This window comes from Sceloporus occidentalis, unplaced genomic scaffold (genome assembly GCF_023333645.1).
Source record: "Sceloporus occidentalis isolate IW3139 unplaced genomic scaffold, rSceOcc1.0.p SCAF_9, whole genome shotgun sequence".
NCBI lineage: Eukaryota > Metazoa > Chordata > Lepidosauria > Squamata > Phrynosomatidae > Sceloporus > Sceloporus occidentalis.
In genome coordinates this window covers 7,673,146-7,691,545 of record NW_028316989.1, presented here as the reverse complement: position 1 = coordinate 7,691,545, position 18,400 = coordinate 7,673,146, and the positions used below count along the sequence as shown (strand labels likewise).

The window sequence follows — 18,400 nt, the reverse complement described above, 5'->3', positions numbered from 1 at the left end:
AACAGGGTGGAATAAGATGCTACCTTTGCACTTCCCTGTGCATGAAAGAAAGAAAGGATGTCCCTTCACCCATCAACAAACAACACCTCTCCTATGTCTGATAGTCTTAGATGTTCATACTTTCCTTGGAGGCATATGTGCATAAACTCAGTGCCCTCATATCCACAGTTCCTAGATTTTACAGAAACATTTTCTGTTCTTTTCTGGCTCTACACATGTTGAAATGTCCATACCTCTTCTTTCAAGATGTTTCTGTTCATGTTTGCATGTCCAATCAAGGCACAATTGACATGCTGGGTATGCAGGAATAGAAGGGATACCCTTACTTCCCACCATGAAGGGGGGGGGGGGGATGGCTTGAGATCAAGGTATTGTCTGATCCAAGCTATGGTTATTTGCTTCCATAGGCTAGCAGAAGATGTACCTTTTATGGTTGAGATTTCTGATAAATACAGCTTCACAATATTTATCAAGCCGGATAAGTTAGTGGTTTTACTTTCCCAAGATCTTGAAGTATGATGCATGAAAATATGATTCTACATATGCCTGCTAGTGCCAGCTCAAGAACGCTGGCTAAGAAATAGCACAGGTCAATTTACCAAGAGACATAATATCTTAATAATATAGTGTAAGAATAAAGCACATTCAAAAACCAAAATAAAACTGTCTGGACTTAATAATTCATGTTGGGTAGCTATGTGCTCTGGATGAAACCAACAAATATCAAAGCACCCCAAAGATCTGGACTAATGAGGGCCAGCAGAATGTAATCAAAGCAGGTATGTCATTCATTCATACATACATGTCCATCTATAATAGCTCACTATTCAGGGATGATGACTAGCAGCGGAACATGTAGTCTGCCTCCATTGAAATGTATGGTGTTGAGATGATGCCCTGTTTGAAATCTCAGTCCTGGGACAAAATGTATACATAGCTAGTATGACACATCTTGGAAATTTTACTATCTGAACTACCACTTCCAGAATCCATGAGGCACTATGGCTAGAATCTGAAAAAAAACATTTGAATAGTTCTTTTTCAAGATACTGCAAAGAGTTAACTCTAAAAAATCCTATATGCATGCATTATGTAATTTAGGGCTGCATATAAATATAACTATGCATAGGCAAGCTGGTTCATTAGCCTTACTTGGATTATTATGCCCACAGGAAGTAAAACAAGTCAATTTGTCAAGATGCACAATCTCTTAATGATGGCGTCTGAGAATAATGTTCATTTAAAAAACAGTTTGTTCCACCAGGTCCCTTGCAAATAAATGTCCTGAACATTTCCATAAATCACGCAGATAACATTTTAAGCAGAATCAAAAGTGGCTACTGAAGAAAGACAACTAAAATAAAGTCTCATTTTGAAGCCAAAACACTACAAATCCTTGTAGGGGGGCAAATTTTTATACAAGAGAACTTAAGAGCTCCTCTGCTGGATCAGATTGAAGTTTTATCCAAAACAACCAGATGCTTGTAAGTCCATAACATGGTACTTACAGTTGAAATTCCCTTGCCCTAATTTCTTTGCTTTTGTCTCTCTCCTTCTTTAGGAATTTGTCTTACTTTGCTACTCAGCGCAGCCCATCTGCTGTCATTTTGGACTTATGGGAAGCCAGGCATCAGCATGATGGTGACTTAGACTCTTTAGCCTGTGCTTTGGAAGAAATAGGAAGGACACAACCCAAAAACTCGGACCTCACAGAAACTCAGATTGAGGAGTCCAACTTCAGCTACAGCAGACAAAATGGACTTTAGCTGTCCCTTTCCTTTCGAAGAACCGAGGCCTGAGTTCAACTTTGTACTTGATGAAATTCCTGTTGGCAGGGAAGAAATTACAAACCATGTTATGATTTCGTGCTCACATGCATGCACACAGACACAGACACACACACACACACAAACTTAACTCATCCTGTATTTTATGCAGCGGTTCACTCCCTCTTGCCATCCAAGCAGTTTCCGTTCAGAGGAAGATAATAATCTGCTAAGCTACAAGGGAAACGTTATGCCTCTCTGTGAGAGGAGAAAAATATTACCTCCCTATGCTGAAGATCGAATTGGATACTTGGGTACATCCTGGTGGCACAAAAGGTTTAGGAATAAATCCCATTGGATCTAGGAGAGGGAAAGGAGTCAATAGTCAAAGGTGCCTGAAATTATCTAAAATTTAGACATTTCTGCATCTTAGACTGTTCATTTCATTCTTCTCTGTTGTTCTATGATTTATGGATTAGTCTGTAACTCAAGCTGAGGATGTGGCTCTATAGAGGGCACTACTGCTGCAGGGGCAGAAAAGAGGAAAATGTAATGATTTGCTGGAAGATGGTTAATGGTCCAAGTTGGAAGAATCTGGAGCTCAGGCAAAATTACTCAGAAGTCATTTCCAATTAAAAAAAAGTCAAGATTTTTCTTATAGGTGTCCCCTTAAAGAAAAGGGGCACTTTGCAGCATTTTCTTTGGGTATGGTTGGTGGCTTACATTTTCTTCACTCATTGTCTGAGAATGGAACAGGTATATGAACCCCCATGCTGTGAAGACCAAGTCCAGTACTTCATGGCACAATATTAACATTATTGTAATTGCTGGCAAAATATCTAGATAAATTAGCATTCCTGTTAAAACACACATAAAATGCACCGAACCTAGAAAGGGAACAAAAACATGTTTTTCCTAGTTCTTATAGGCTGAAAGATCCATATATTCAAGATGCTCTGTAATGGTTTTCTGAACACAGATTGCTATCTAAATTGACAAAGCAAATATCACAAAGATAGACAGTTCATTTGATTTTCCCACTGTATATCTCACTTTTGTGAACATAAAAATGCTCTCGAACGACACATCTGCTAAGTGTTTTGAGGCTTTAAAAGAGAGGGAACTGTGATGCCATCTCAAGTATTCAGGGCTCCTTCTCTTAAAGGAGATTCAATTATGGGTAAGTGTCCTTAGGACCTTTTAAGTGCCCATTTACAGAGGAAGCACTAAGGTTACTGGACTTAATGGAAATACCATGTGCATTGGAAACCTATATGGTCTTTTATATTATGTAACTTTATATATACCTAGGTATGTAGCAGAGGTGCAAAGGAACCCTATTACAGAATTTTGAAGATATGCACTGAGACACCAGAAAGAGTGGTCAATGCACATTGGTGCCTGATTTACATTGGTACCTGATGCGCATTCATACCTTGTGCATTGGTCCTATTGCACAATGGTCACTGTGCTGGCTCTGCTACATAGTAATGGAACAGCAGCCCTCTATTGAATATAGACGTTATGCAACTGCACAATTCTAATCGCTGCAAACATAAATCCACTTACAGAGACATAAATCCCCAACAGGATTGTGGCCATTGTTTTTAGGCATAAACATGATTTTCCTGTCTTTATCAAGTGTTGTGTTAATCTGTTTGTTTCTTACAAACCCGTGTTGCAGGAGTACAGTCACTCACCAGCTTTATGATGCTGCGAAATGAAATCTGCATTGGAGTCTACCAAGTAGGCCTTGTTTCCTTTTTGTTTACAGGATTTTAAGCTACATAAGACTTTGAAAACATCATCAAAACCTTTAAATTAAACTTTACGATGCTGGAGTCTGACAAAACTGCAGCTCGTGTCATTTTGGTGGCAGTACAATCTAATTTATTGAGTTCAGAAATGACTTTCAGATTGGGGCGGGAGTGGGATCAAGAAAATATTCAAGGAAAAGTTATGTATGAACATATTTAATAGTCAGACATGTTTCATTCTGGGTGAGGTTAACTCTTTGGGCAGAGGGCAACCCAGTATGCCAATATGGTGTTTTGATGCAATCCATTCTTTCTCTTTCTTTCCCACCCAAGGTGGCTGAAGCAATTGGGGAGAGCTTACTCCCCCATTCCCACTTTATAAATGTGGTTATAAATAAGCAATGGCAAGTGTTACTAACACACATGAACCCTAACCTGTTTACTCTAAGCTCAATGTCACTGGTGTCCAATACATGTCAACGCAGAGGTAGGTCTTATTCAGTTCAATGAGATTCACTCTCTAGTAAATTTGTAAATTAGAATTGCAGCATTAATTTAGCAGGACTTAATCACCGAGGAATCTGGATAGTATTACTATCATGGAAGGATACTGTACAATAAAGTGTCAGTGTCAATATGAGATCTGAACATTATCCCCATTCCCATTTCTAATCACAGTTTTTAATCTACTTTTCTAAGCATAGCAGTTCACAGCAGAAGTTGAGGAAAGGGGTATCAGGAGAGAGTACTAACACAAAGCTAGAATCACAGAATAAAAATACCATGACTAAAATAGTATATAAACCAGAGGTGGGCAACTGCGGGAGGATGGTGGGGGGCTTAGGACACCCTAAGGGGCTACACACCTCACTACAGAAGAGAAATGTTTTGGCCTCCAACATGCCTTCTAGGAGCTGTGAGGACATTTTCATCAAGTTTTAGGGTCCTCCAAGCAATTTAAGGTCCAGAAGAGGCCTCCCCCCCACTTTCAGAATATTTCCACTTTTATGTTATTTTTAAAAGGCCTTTTCTGGGCATAAAATGGTCCAAAATGAGGCAGAATGACTCCCACAGTGCCCTAGAGTGCATTTGAACACATAATGTGAAAACCAGTGACCTGTAGGAGGTCTGAGAGCCATAGAAATAGCCATTGGGGCAGTATGCATCTTATGGCCACACTTTGCTCACCCCTGATTTAAACCATGAAACCATGAATTAATAACTAGAAATCAAATTAATTTAAAAAACAACAGAGATTAAGAGGTTAAAAGAGACACTTGTTTCCAGCAGTGCCATGTTATCATTGCAAAAAGCACAGCCTGCACTATATCCAGGTCAGCCTCCTTTGGATTCTGCAAAGGTTTCTGGTGTTGGATCTTTTTCTTAGTGATTAACTTATTTTAGAAAGTCATGATGATGGAGGAAAACATTTCCTGATATTCAAGGAGACATATTGGATAAAACCTACATGCAGAATTCAGCTACCAATTTTGCTCAAGATCTGATATGCACAGAGTGTTTCTTTTGACTTAAATGCATTGGGGTCAAAACTCCAATGTGGAGTGGACTCATCACGGAGAAGTAATTCTATGACAGAGCCTCAGTTATCAGAAAGAAGAGAAAATATTGCCAGCCCAACCACTTACGCTATTTACATCGTACAGCAGACAAAATTCACTTCCAGCACCATTATATCAAGAAGTAAGAGCATCTACTGCATGTACTGGTAGATTAACTGAACAAGAGCTGTAAACAACTTAATTTAACTCCGTGAAGAGTAACGGTCCTAAATAGGAAATTTGTATTCAAAAAGCAAGTTTCAGACTTATCCTAGCTTCATCATACCTCTTATTACCCAAACCACTGATGCCTGGAATTAACTTACTGCTGCTTCTTACTAAAAAGTGAGAAGAGGAAAACATTCTTTCATCACATTCTTCAGAGGATGCTGTGAATGAACTGATAATAAAATAAAGAATTTAATCTGGATTTGCAGACCCGTTTATTGAGAGCCAAAGTACAGGTGACATGAGACCTCTGTGAATTAGGGATGGTTGAATGTTCTTTCGCTTGCTCTGTGTGTGCTTTTGGTATATTCCTTGAACCCCCATCTCTGCCCTCAAAAAAGCCCAGTGAGATATCACCTACTTCTGCCTGTTACTGTGTGTCCAAGGCAGAACAAAACATATTCACTTTGTGAAGAGGAAGCTGGAGCTGGAATTAGAAATTGGTGGCCCCACGGATACATAGACTGCCATATGTTTCTCCTGGGATATACACTTAAATACAGATCTTTGGACTCTGTCTTATAATTCAGGCAAAATGGATGTGCTGACAATAGAACATCCAGTTGTTAGTTATTTCACTTGCTATCAGTTGGGGAGAAGTAGTGGTAACGTTTTCTGCCTCGGGTGCCAAAATACCATGACTAGCTTTGAGTAGTATGTACCTTGAATAAATTCTCTCTAAAAATATAAATCAATGGAAACATTATTGTACCCATGTATAGCATTAATTTTGTGGATGTCAGAACATTTAAACTCAGATTAATCTTTGAACTGCCTTTTCATGCTATTGATGTAAGGCAAATGAAGCCAAAACTGAAATGTTATCCAGCCCACCGCAAAGGTGCACACAGACGCACACACACATTTTGTTTAATTTTGTAGTATTTGCAGTCTGAACATTACAATTATTTTCTTCTAGATTAATTAATTAATTAATCTGTAGAATTCTTCTCTGTGCCAATATGGATCCAAGCCACCATGCTCTTCTCTTAATCTTTGTGAAAACTTGTCTTTTTTCACAAAGTTCACACTAAAGGGCCTTGTGAGCATTCCTTTTTCAGACCTCTTGGATTGCCGCAGCATCAGTTTCAGGACCACAGCGAACATTTCAAAAGAACGGGAATAATGTGGTAACTTGTTTGTGTTTTGTTCTTTCCTTTTAAAGAAAAAGGTCTGGGTATTTTGCTGACATCTACTAGAATTATATTGCCAGACTTTGTGTTTCTTGTGACTATTTTTGTAATTGGGACGGGACAGGGAAAATCATGTTGTGCTTTGCAAAGTACTTCTGCAGTTGCTTTTAAAAATTCAATTTGTGATATTTGACCACTTGAGTTGCAACTCTTTTGTAGGGAATCTTTGTGTGAGCTAATATATTCTAATGAGAGACATTTCCTATGCCCTATGGTCTTGGCAGAATTAGACATAATATCACTTGTGAAACTTTAGCTCAGGAAATTAGAACAATCATCTCTACTTAATCCTATGAAGCAGTGTAATATTTTGAAATGAGGCTTTATACTTTCTTAATCTAGCCTTGTGTGTGTTTTTTTCCTTAGAAGCTACTTAGTTTATGCACTTGGTGTGAAGAACAATCAGTAAAATGCCATCTAAACCAAAGTGCAGGACAGAAACAGTATGCATTAGGTGGCAGATGTAACAGAAAATAAAAAAAGAGCTGTCTTTCGACAATCCATCTATTGCCAATAGACTTCTGATACCATTATTTTACTTCCTTATTTTTCATCACATCCCACTCTCCATTGTAAGGCATCCCTTCAAGTGTTATATTTTGTCATTGTTTCTTGCTGAGTTTAGAATATGAATAGAAAGAATATTGAAAAATAGTCAAAAGAGAAGTTTGTTTGAGGGTTGAGAAACTCTGATGTGAAGAATTCTGGACTGATGAGACTCTTTGCAGTTTGGGACTTATTCTGTGCAAATTCACATGTTGTTTTGTACAGAAAACAACATTTTCTGAGCAGAAATAATAATAGTTTCTTGTAGGATTTTCGGGCTATGTGTCCATAGAAGAGTTTGTGCCTGATGTTTCGCCATCATCTGTGGTTGGCATCTTTAGAAAGCTCTCTGAAGATGCCAGCCATAGATGCTGGTGAAACGTCAGGAACAAACTCTTCCAGAACATGGCCACATAACCCGAAAAACCCACAAAAAACTATGGATGCCAGCCCTGAAAGACTTCGACTTCACATCAGAAAAAAATAATGTTTCTGTGCAAAGCAACCACTTGAAATTTTTGGGCAGAATATGTCCCAAATTGCAAATAGACTACAAACATAATTTTCGAAGACTTTCCAGCAGCAGGAATAAAATGGTTAAAATCACTAATTGCTTCCTTTAAGAAGAAATTCAGTAGAGAATTGTATCCCTCATCCTTGAATATTCTCTTGTTAAAACGTAGAGACGTATCCCTTGTGAGATATGATATATGTGTCAATCCCATAGGGCAGTAAAAATTGACTTTCTAAACATTTGGCTGCCAGAGGAAAACAACAGACACAGGAAAACATGAACATGCATGTGAAATTCTTGCATTTCATCCCTACTTTGTAAGCCAAAATAAGTCAATCAAGTATGACTACATTTTTTCAAAGCAGCCAAACAAGGTGATCTAATGTTATCGAGTTGTTAATATTCAGAATGCATGATTTTCATACACCTGTTATTTTGACCATACACATGATTCCTCTACCAGTCGCTCTTGTCCTTTTCATCAGCACATTACCACATAGAATAAATGGACTAGGATGTTGCCCAGTTGTTTGGCGCCATTCTTTTGTTATTAGCTTTCCATCAGTTCACTTCATTCAACATAAAGTTATATGTGAGAGTCAGACGTTGGCAATTTTCTGCTTTTTGGATGAGCAGCTCTCATTGGTCCTACCTTTGGTCCCCTTTTGAGTGTGTTTTAGTAGTGGGTGTATATGTAGATGAATTAGAAGTGGAAGTAAAAACAGTGTCAAGAATCAAGTCATGCGCTGGAAATTACTTTTGTTAACATGGCAATGCGTCAGAAATACATACAACTACATTTTGAGCCCAATTTCTCTCTCCCTCCCTGGAATAAACAGAAACAGACCTGCGGTAAAATAATGAAAACCCCATATTGAAATTTCCTTGCTGACAATTTTTACATCTTATTTTCCTCATTTCATTTTCAATTCATTAAATATGGGTTGGATTCCAATTTGATCACATTCTGAATAGACCAACTGAAATTAGAGGAGTTTAGGTAAGTCCTACTAATCGAAATTCCTAATGATTTCTGTGGGCCTACTGGATCAAATCAAATGGATATTGCTGAATGTTTTACTTTTTGCTACCTTTTAAAGTATTATTCAAAATAATTTAGTTACTGAACCAAATTAATTTACCAATTTTTGGCAAAGTTTGATGGCATAACATTTCTGGTTTATGTTAAGAAAGCCAACAAGCGGGAATTTGATGCCTCTTTTAAGATAAGAAAAGCATATGGCCTTGGCTTCATACCACACTTTCTGTGCCTTGTATTATCAATGTAAATTATGAATGTTGTACAGTAACAATTGTTTGGAAAAGTGGCAGTGGCTTCTTTTTCAGAACATGTACATATTGTATAAATAGGTATATACGTCCTATATGTATCTATGTATATGTATCCATATATGTATGTGTGTATTTAAATATGCATACACACATATAGTAATGCCAAACATGCTATCTTATATGGAGAAAGGGAATAACAGAATCTGGATGTTTTATGTAGAGTTTGCATAAAATTGTATGGCTGCAGAAGCCTTTGAAGATGTACAAAATTACTGCAGATCAGTTATTTATGAATAAAAATCCTTTTATTGACAGATCTTAGAGGAAACATTGATTTTGACATGAACCGCACATCTCAGTTTTCTGAATTTGCAGTGGTGCTTTTTATATAGTCTGCATACAGCTCAACAAACTGTGGATGCATTGTCTTTATTGCATAGCTGTCACAGCAGTTTTGCTCTGTCTAATTATTTCAAGAAATGATTAGTCTCTGCACAAAGATAGTAAATATCCCAGAAAACCAAAATACTCTAAAGCATTATCTGTAACCCTTTCCAAATGGTAACAAAATGTGGACCTATACCAATGGGATCTGTTGCTATGGTTGCTCCACCTATTTGTCTCTGCATTACTACAGGACACATTCATACTACCAGCCCAGCCCATGTGTGCAGCTTTTATCCTATGTTCACTTCTAGCTGTGTTTTTTGGAGTACAGTTTCCTTTGCACCTGTTAATATGTTGCTGATACATTAAAGCTCCTCTCTCTTTTAGTGAGCAGAGGGTTACAATTTGCTGTGCTGTGAATGGAATGGACTAAACATTGCTTTACATTACAAATGTAAGTTCACGTTGTGGTAGCAAAAAAAAAAAAATGAACAAAACCTAAGGTGACATATTGGTGACATGCACACACCTGCTTTACACCTAGCAAGCAGCTCAGTTCTCGACACCACTATGCCACCATTGGCTATCCTCTATCATGGTCTACTACATAGTGTTTTTACTTAGCTACATAGCAGATGTGCTAAGAAATCCTGTTAGTGAATTGTGAAGATGTGTAACAGGACACAGATAAGAGTGTTCCAATGCTCACCAGGCTCTACCAATGTGCATCAGCACTTTGTATTGATGCCCAATGGACTGATGTGCTTTGGTCCCATTGCACATCAGTCCCTATGTGCATTGGTCACTTCACTGGCTCCACATTTTGTGGTAGAGATTTCAATAAATTAATGTTATGTTGTGTGAAGCATCACCTTCTTTTGTGTGTCCTGAATCTGCTGCCTATTACATAATCTGCCCTAATGCCCTGTTTGTGGGCTTGCCAGAATCTCTGATTGGTCACAATATGAAACATGATGATAGGAGAATGTTGCTCTCTAATCTGATCCAACTTCTTAAGTTCTTAGTTGAATGTATATTATCCTTACTTCCACCGAATTCCTTCCCCTTTGTAGCCTCTCATTGGAATGAATACAAGGTAGAAGCTGTAATATAATTCTTGTTCCCCGGGGGCAGTAGAAAATGAGTCTTTGCCCTTTTCTGTGTCTATTTGAAAAAGACTTCTCTTCTTCAGGCTAAATATTTCCAGTTCCTGTAACCTTTCGTCGTAGGATTTGGTACAATGTACATTCTGAGTGTGATGTCAATCACAGTGGCTGGCATTCTGAAGTCATGGATTTGTAACAGAGAGTTATGGATCCATAACTGATCAGTATTCACTTATGATGTGCAGTCATGATCATGGCACTATGCCATGATGAGAAACGCCCCCTTCAGAGAGGTACTCGGGTGATTTCCAATATGTATGATGAGATATGCTGTGCTAAAAATGATACTGGTTGTGTGTATGGAGATCATGCTGGGAGCTTCAAGGTTGGTCTCGTGAGAGTGACGGGTATAAGGAGGGAAATGGAAATTGTCAGGATGTTTTATTTTGTGGGTGAATGGGATGCAAGCCAGCTCAATGAGTGAATTGCTGAGTGTGACAATTATTATATGGTGTAGCTACCATTACTTTAGTACCAACAACATACATTTGCTAGGGGTATCTTTAGTTTCTGAATAAAGCTTTTCTGGTTTTGCTACTGGAGCTTGGAGTTCTGAAGTAATTCTACAAACATGACAAGATGCTTCAAACAGAGTTTGAATGCTCAACTCAAGAGTGCTTCAGCCATGTATTCCTGCATAGCATAGGGTTAGATTAGATGGCCTTTGACTTCCTGTTGTACTCTATGATTTTATGAAAGATGAGCCAAAGTACAGGAAACTCCAATAGTTTCAGTAGGTTTACTCAAGTCTGAATTAACAATAGGATTTAGGCCAGCAATTCCAGCTCCTTCTTGGAGTCTGGGACTAGACTTGCATATATGCATCTGAAGATGATAAAAGTGGCATGTAGCACTCCAACAAGCAAAAAGGCCCATATCCTTTCTATTCCAGCAAGAGAGACAGTTCAGATGACTAAACTGAAGCTTTAAAAAAAGAAAAACAAATCACATTTGCAAATGGATATATGAATGTGGCAACAGCCTTAAGTAAGCCTTCATTATATACTGCATTATACATGAAGCAAAAGAAAGAGAAATTGTAAATTGTAACCTATTCATCAGCCTTTTTTATTATATACATTTTCGTTATCAGCCCAACTATCATACACTGTAGAACATAATGGTGGCACTTTATTATAAATGGGACATAATCATAACTGCTATTGAGGAGTCATTGTGGCATTAATCGTGATTAATTATGTGTGTATGGCAGGAACATATAATATTGTGTCAAAGCCTATTGTGGCTTAATGAATAGTCACTTTAAAATTAGGCTGCTTAGAAAAGGCTGCCAGAAATTCTGCATTAGAAAGATGCAATCTTTTGCTTATGATGAAGTTATAGAAAGCTAGCTATACCTGTGTTGTATCAGTTTGGAAATGTACAGTTTTAATATTTATTTTCTCTAGCACAATGGGGGAGGATTTTTAGGAGGTGATTTTTGGTTAAAATGGGAATTAACCTCAAATGTTGGTCTTATTTATTTTGTAGGTTATCCTATTTTTCTTCAGTCATAGCCCTTCTGGTGCTACATCAAGCTCCCAGAAAGTCACTATATCCAGTTCGTCTTGCCTATCCCTGCCCTTTCACATCTGTTCTTTAACCATCCCCAGGATAGATAACTGTTCCTTTCTCCCAGCACCACCAGCATGACATATCCCATCATCCAGGAACAAGGGGAGCTTAAATGACTAACAAGCATAGTAGGAAATTTGAAGGACTGAGATCTTGACGCATTACCTCTTAATTTTCCTTATACATGAGGTTAGAAAACATGGTTAAGAAATCCAATTTTAATAAATTTAAGGAAATACCAGGTTAGAGTAAAAAATACTCCATGAGAAGGAAGTTCAAGATGGATGGCATTTTCTCAAAGATGACACATTAAATATAAATATGATATGTTTGAACTTTGTATGCATTTTGTATGTATTGTTGTTTTATGCAAAGGCCATTGGCCATAAGCAATAAACTTGACTTGGACTAAGACTTCAGAAAATGCCAGCCACAGATGCTGGCGAAACGTTAGGAATAAACTCTTCTAGAACATGGTCACATAGCCCGAAAAACCCACAAAAAAACTATGGATGTCACCCATTAAAGCCTTCAACTTCACAACTTTCTGATAGTTGTAGTTTACCAACAGTGAAATGAAGCACCTCAGAAGGTGATGGGCTCTCCTTGATTGGAGGTTTTTAGAGTTGGGTGCCATCTGTCAGGAATGCTTCAAGTGTAAATTCCTGCATTGGAATTTATGCCTCTTTCTATTTATATCCCACTCCCTCCCCCCCACCCCAAATTGGAATAAAAAGCAGCTTAGAAATTTAGGGCCTTTACAGACCGGCCTGAAAAGCCGGCCTGGGGGCAGAGTCAGGGCGCAGCATCCTGATGCCGCATGCCCAACTCCACCCTACCAAGACACCCTGATGCCGCATGCCACTCCAGATGGAGTGCAGCATTATGGCGTACCTCTGGCGGCATATAGCCGCACCACCATGGTTATGGCACCATTTCAAGGGCGTAAAAAGGATGCACCCTTGACAGGCTGGATCAGATAAACCTAGTGAGTAGCCTTCTGAGAATAAGCCAGAAAATGCTCTGGTTATAATCATATAACATATAAGCTGCCCTAAAGCATGTAGTTGAGATATTGTTGTTTCTGTTGCTGAGAAATTAAGAAGAGTGGTATACTATGTAGTGACAATCTAGCCTAGTCTAGCACCTTGTTCTCATATCATTGGATAGATGCCTCCACGATGCCCATAAACAGGATCTTTTCCCCAGTACCTGATACTGGAAGTGCCACTATCAGTGCCTTTGGAAAATATGTCTTTGTTGGTTGAAAATGCTATTGATTATTTATATTAAAATCTTCATCATTATATAGGGATTGTTATACAGGAATACTCCATAATACATATTCTATGTTTTATGGCTGAATATCAAGTAGCCTTCCTGCAGCACTTTGCATTGTGTATAGAAAGATTACTTCCTGTAATCTTGCTCATTATTCTATTAGATTTTAATGGTGCTCACAGGTTGTTCAGGATTAATGAGGCAAATGTCTTCAATCAAGAAAGCTGTTCAAGAACAGATTGCTAATTCTAATTTTATAATTTAATAGGGCTGATCTTTACCCAAAAAAATAAAAGCAAGGTGTAAAAAATTAGCAGCTATATTTGCTCTTAAATTGTGGAAGCTTGGCTGTGTGGGTTTGAATGAGTGGCTGATAATGAGACGTCATCTCTCCCATCACTCCAATTGGCCTTTGAATATGAAAATATTTTGTCTACTTTGTGCCACCTTCTCATTTATGGAGCATGTGGGAAGCATCGGGCCCTTACTGGGCACATACTAAGAGCACTGAATTCAGAGGAGCCTCCAACTCACTAAACACACTATTAGCAACAAGTGATAGTAATAAAAACACAAACAAAAAGCATAAAGCATCACCCAAAACTGAAGACCTGACAATGGTTCATATTCAGGTATAGATGAGATGGTAGAGAATGGTTCTGAGTCTACAGATGTGGAATGTAAAGGGATGGCTATTCCTCAGTATTAAATTAATATCTTGCATATTATGTATTTTTATATATTTTTGTGAAGTCAACAATCTATCAAATAATAACATTGCTATATAACTAAAGCATAATAATAATAATAACAATAATAATACTAATATATTTTTGTGAAGCCAACACCCTATTCATTGCAAACACATTTTTCATACAACCAAAAAGAAGGTTATACACATGGACATCACCAGGCAGCCAACACAAAAACCAAATAGATTATATAATTTGAACTACACTTTTTACATCTACCAAATATCAGCAGAAGTGTGTCTTAACTGGACAATTTTTTTTGTATGTGTTAGTCATTGTTTGCTTGTTCTTAGCCAAATTGTTTGAGTAGTACTTAAGGAACTGAACTGGAGATTTATTGAATTTAACTTCTTGTTCTACTCAGTCGTTCTGGTTTCTTGCTCTTTGCAGACTTGTGTAATGAAACTGGACACATCTCCATCCATTCCCCATTTATCCTTTAATTATACACTGGCTCTTATGAAACCTTGTCATGTTGTCATAAGAGGGCTTTGAGCTGAACTTTGTCTTGTCAAACCAGTTTTATCATTCATAAATATTTCAGTGTGAACCAAAGATGGCTTATGAATGATTGATTTTTTTACACTCCGCTGACCTTTCTTATGAGGATTTCTATTAAAAATGAGGAAAAAGCCATCCTTCAAAACTTGACCATCAATGGTTAATACTCTGTGTTGCCCAAAAGGCAGAAATGATAAGAAATGGCACGCTGCCATTTAAAATGATATACATTAGCTTAAAAAATTAAAAGCCTGAAATGTTTTAAGTAATATTCAGACTTTGGGTCAAGAGAGTGGGATGTTCTGTGAGAGGAGTTGGGGCTAAATGTGACTGTCAACGACAGTATGGAAATAAGACCCTCACAGAGGACCTTTGTTGCATACTGTCTAAGAAATGGAGCTACAAGTGTAGAGGTCCCTGATTCAAATCTTATCACTCGCATTGAACTCACCACTCTCCAAGTCACAGAAATGACAGCAATTACAGAAATAATTGTATCTATCACTAAGACGACTAGACAGAGTATGGACACTAGTGTTCTCAGAAAAGTTCATATACAAAATATTTTACACTGTTTAGATTTGACATTTAATTTTCATATGATGCATTATTTATTTTGAAAAATGCTGTTTAATATGAAAATTCACTGGTTTTTAGCTGTGCCTTGTTTTAATTCATGTTGGAAGCCACCACTAGGAGAAAGGCATGACAAAAAAGAAAGAAAGAAAGAAAGAAAGAAAGAAAGAAAGAAAGAAAGCAAGCCTGGATATGGTTTATCTTTCAGATATGCGTGGCTGAAATGTAACAAATGGTGTTTACCTGTTGTACAGTTTTTGAAAATCACTTTTTAAAATTAACTCAGGTAAATCCTACACTTAGAATAGTAGATGTCAAAGGGATGATTATAGTCAATTATCTGATGTTACTTTAAACCCCCACACAAATGTGTGCTGTAACTGTGAAATTTTATCCACATTCACTCTTATACCGATGTATTTATATATTGATTCAAATAGAGGGATGGGAATCTCCACTGGGGTTCACCAAATGGCATACCCTCCAACATTTCACAGAAGAAAAGTGGAATATATGTAGCCAAGCAACATCAGAGCATGGTCTAAATGGAATAAGTTATTTATGAGAAGCAACACACAAGCTAGGATTGGCTGCAGAAGTTTCCTTTTGCCTGAGCCTACTAGGAAGGAAAAGATGCCATATTCTCCTCTCCTCTCCTCCTCTCTCTGCTGAATTATTTGAGTGCAAACTGCTTTTGCGTCTTGAATTTAGTTTGCAGCAATGGAAGTAAGCTGAGAAAGTGAGTGGAGAACAGAGAAACTGGACACACTTTCAAAGCAGCTCAATAGTCAAATCAGGACTGTACGTGCCAACTCAGGACATTTGGAGGGCATGAGATAGTCATGCCCCTTCAGTATGATTTCAACTTTTTGTTATTTCCCTGTTTCCATGTGAGGTTGAAATGCCTTGCGCAAGACGCTGTTACCAGCAGTTAAGAAGGTTAAGCTAAAATATTTTGGCATTTTTGATCTGAAATTCACTTTGTCCCTCAAGCTGAAAGGTGCCCCTCACCTTTGCTGTAACACCTTGTCTAATCTGTATTATTGCTCCAAGAAAAGTTGAATGGGCAGCAAGGGGAGTGAAAACATCCTCAGGCCACTGGCTGACTTTTCTACAGTGTGTTCTTCACTAAAATGTGTGTGCTGTCTTCTATAACTTAATCAAAGGATTGGTCTTGCTTCACTGAGCATAGCTTTGGGGCGGGGGAAAATAAACCCCTTCTAGTCCTGTCTGCAATGACTGCACAAAAATGGTTTCTCAACTTTCTTCATCTCATATGTGTGCAGAAATATTGGGTATGGGGTGAGGAAGGGGTGAGGTGGTTTGCCTTTGCTTTTCTCAGAAGCTGAGAGAGTGTGACTTGCCAAAAGTCATCCAGTGGGTTTCCATGGCCAAGCAGGGATTCAAACCTTGGTCTCCAGGGTTGTAGCCCAATACCCAAGCCACTATACCACACCAACTCTCTATAAATTGAATACATAAATGAAATAGAACCACTCAAATCACTACACTATGTTAGCTCCACCATAAGTTTTAGGCTCCACCAATTCTCACCTCCTTCTCTCAGGTTTCTTCCCTTTTTGTCAAGGAGCCTCCTTTACAACATCAATGTAGTTAAAAGCCTGACCACCATTTTGTTTTCCCTAAAATGTATACAGACTAGCACCATTCCAACTGTATTTTGGGAGAAAACAGACAAAAATGACAATGTGGAACGCCGGCATACCTCAGTTGACAAAGAAGCTCCTTTTTACAAAGTCTTCTTATGTGAACCCAGTCCCCCCTCCCAATCTTTTGTCGAGTTAGTTGGAAAGTGTTTTTTCTTATGTGCATAATGTTAGTTTTAAATAAAAAGTTTGTTGACACATGTTGAATGGCTCTTCTTTGCTTGTGGTGTAGGAGCCTATCTGTATTCTTTCCATGGTATTTCTACCACTGGTTGAAATCCATGTTACTGTTGAAGAAGTAAAGGGGGAAGGGGGCATGGTATGCATGTTAGCTGGGTGATTCAGAATAGATTTCGGCACCAGTAGTGTATTCCTGTGTGAAGGGGGGTTGGATGAGAAGGTCCTTGCAAGCCTTTCCAGCTCTAACCTTCTAAGTTCTAAGGTCCTAAGCAACAGTCTGTGAAACCCAGCCAAGTTAAAACAATGTTTTACTGGTCCTACCATAGTCCAGGTTCACATGGCACCAGAGCAAAGCACAACACAACAGGAATTCAAGAATGCCAAAAGCTGAGAAACTGTGAATATGGATGAGATACTTGCAACAGCTTCTCCAGTCTAGGACAAACACGTTCATGCAGGAATGGCTAACCTTATCCAAAGTCCATCTGCAGCAGACCAGAGGCTTTTAGACAAATTCCTCCACTCATGGAGCTCTCTGCTAAAGATCTACCCCCATTACTTTAAGCATCACCAGTGTCAGGAGGTGGGTAGCCACCTCTCCTGGGGAGACAGTTTACTGGGGTCTCTGGGACTCTTCTGATGGAGACTGTTCTATCTGTAGCGTACCAATATAGATCAACATAGCTGCTTGACTTTCTGGTCTCTCCTCGGGGGCTGTGAGGGCTGTCACCACAGATATCTTCATTTTCAAAATCACTGCTGGACTGACTTTCAGTTTCACATCTGAAATAGTAAGATCTGAAAAAGGGTGTTGTTTTGGGTTGCCAAGAAGTTAACATTCACAGCCTGATTCCACCATTTGAACATTACTGCATTTCTAATTTTGTTGCTCAATCAACGTGGAGAAAAACCCTGAGCAATTAAACACAGATGCTGATGATATGTAGAACTCATAATACTCCAAGGCTTTCTTTTGCAATACTCCTGCTGAAGTTGGTGGTAAAAAATCAATCTGTATTCACCAGATTGATTGCTTTGTCCTAATTTCATCAATACAAGCCCTGGGGTCTGAGGAGGGGTTAAGCCAAATATTGTATGGGCTTTGTCACTTCTGACATGCAAAATGCCACACTGAATACAAACCAACCTGATGGTTGGGCTCTTGCTTCACTCTTACTATTTCCTCTCTTCCTTTAAAAATAACAGGTTGTACCATTTCACCCAGGATCAGAATGCTTATTTTCAGGTGAATAAATAAACAGACGCTTATTCTATCTCTTGCTTACCCATGCATAAGATTTCATTTGCAGAGGAGTTGCTAGGCTTGGTGCTTGTACAATGAAGAGCAAATTGATGCTTGTGAGAGTCTTGATTGTGATGATAGCCTGACTTCAATTGGAGTATACAAATAAATGGCAGCCAGTCCTACATTATTTAGATTTATCTCATTTCAAGGTAG

At 38.3% G+C, this 18,400-nt stretch overlaps 1 protein-coding gene across 2 annotated transcripts in view; it reads left to right on the top strand.

Moving 5' to 3' along the window:
- Positions 1-9,172, top strand: part of UNC5D (unc-5 netrin receptor D) — a 261,428-nt gene extending 252,256 nt beyond the window's left edge. For both annotated transcript variants that reach the window (XM_089537360.1, XM_089537359.1), the window contains one exon: positions 1,562-9,172. In XM_089537360.1, coding sequence (XP_089393486.1) covers positions 1,562-1,766 — 205 coding nt within the window. In that variant the 3' untranslated portion in view covers positions 1,767-9,172. The remainder of the gene's footprint in view (positions 1-1,561) is intronic.
- The last annotated feature ends 9,228 nt before the right edge of the window (positions 9,173-18,400 follow it).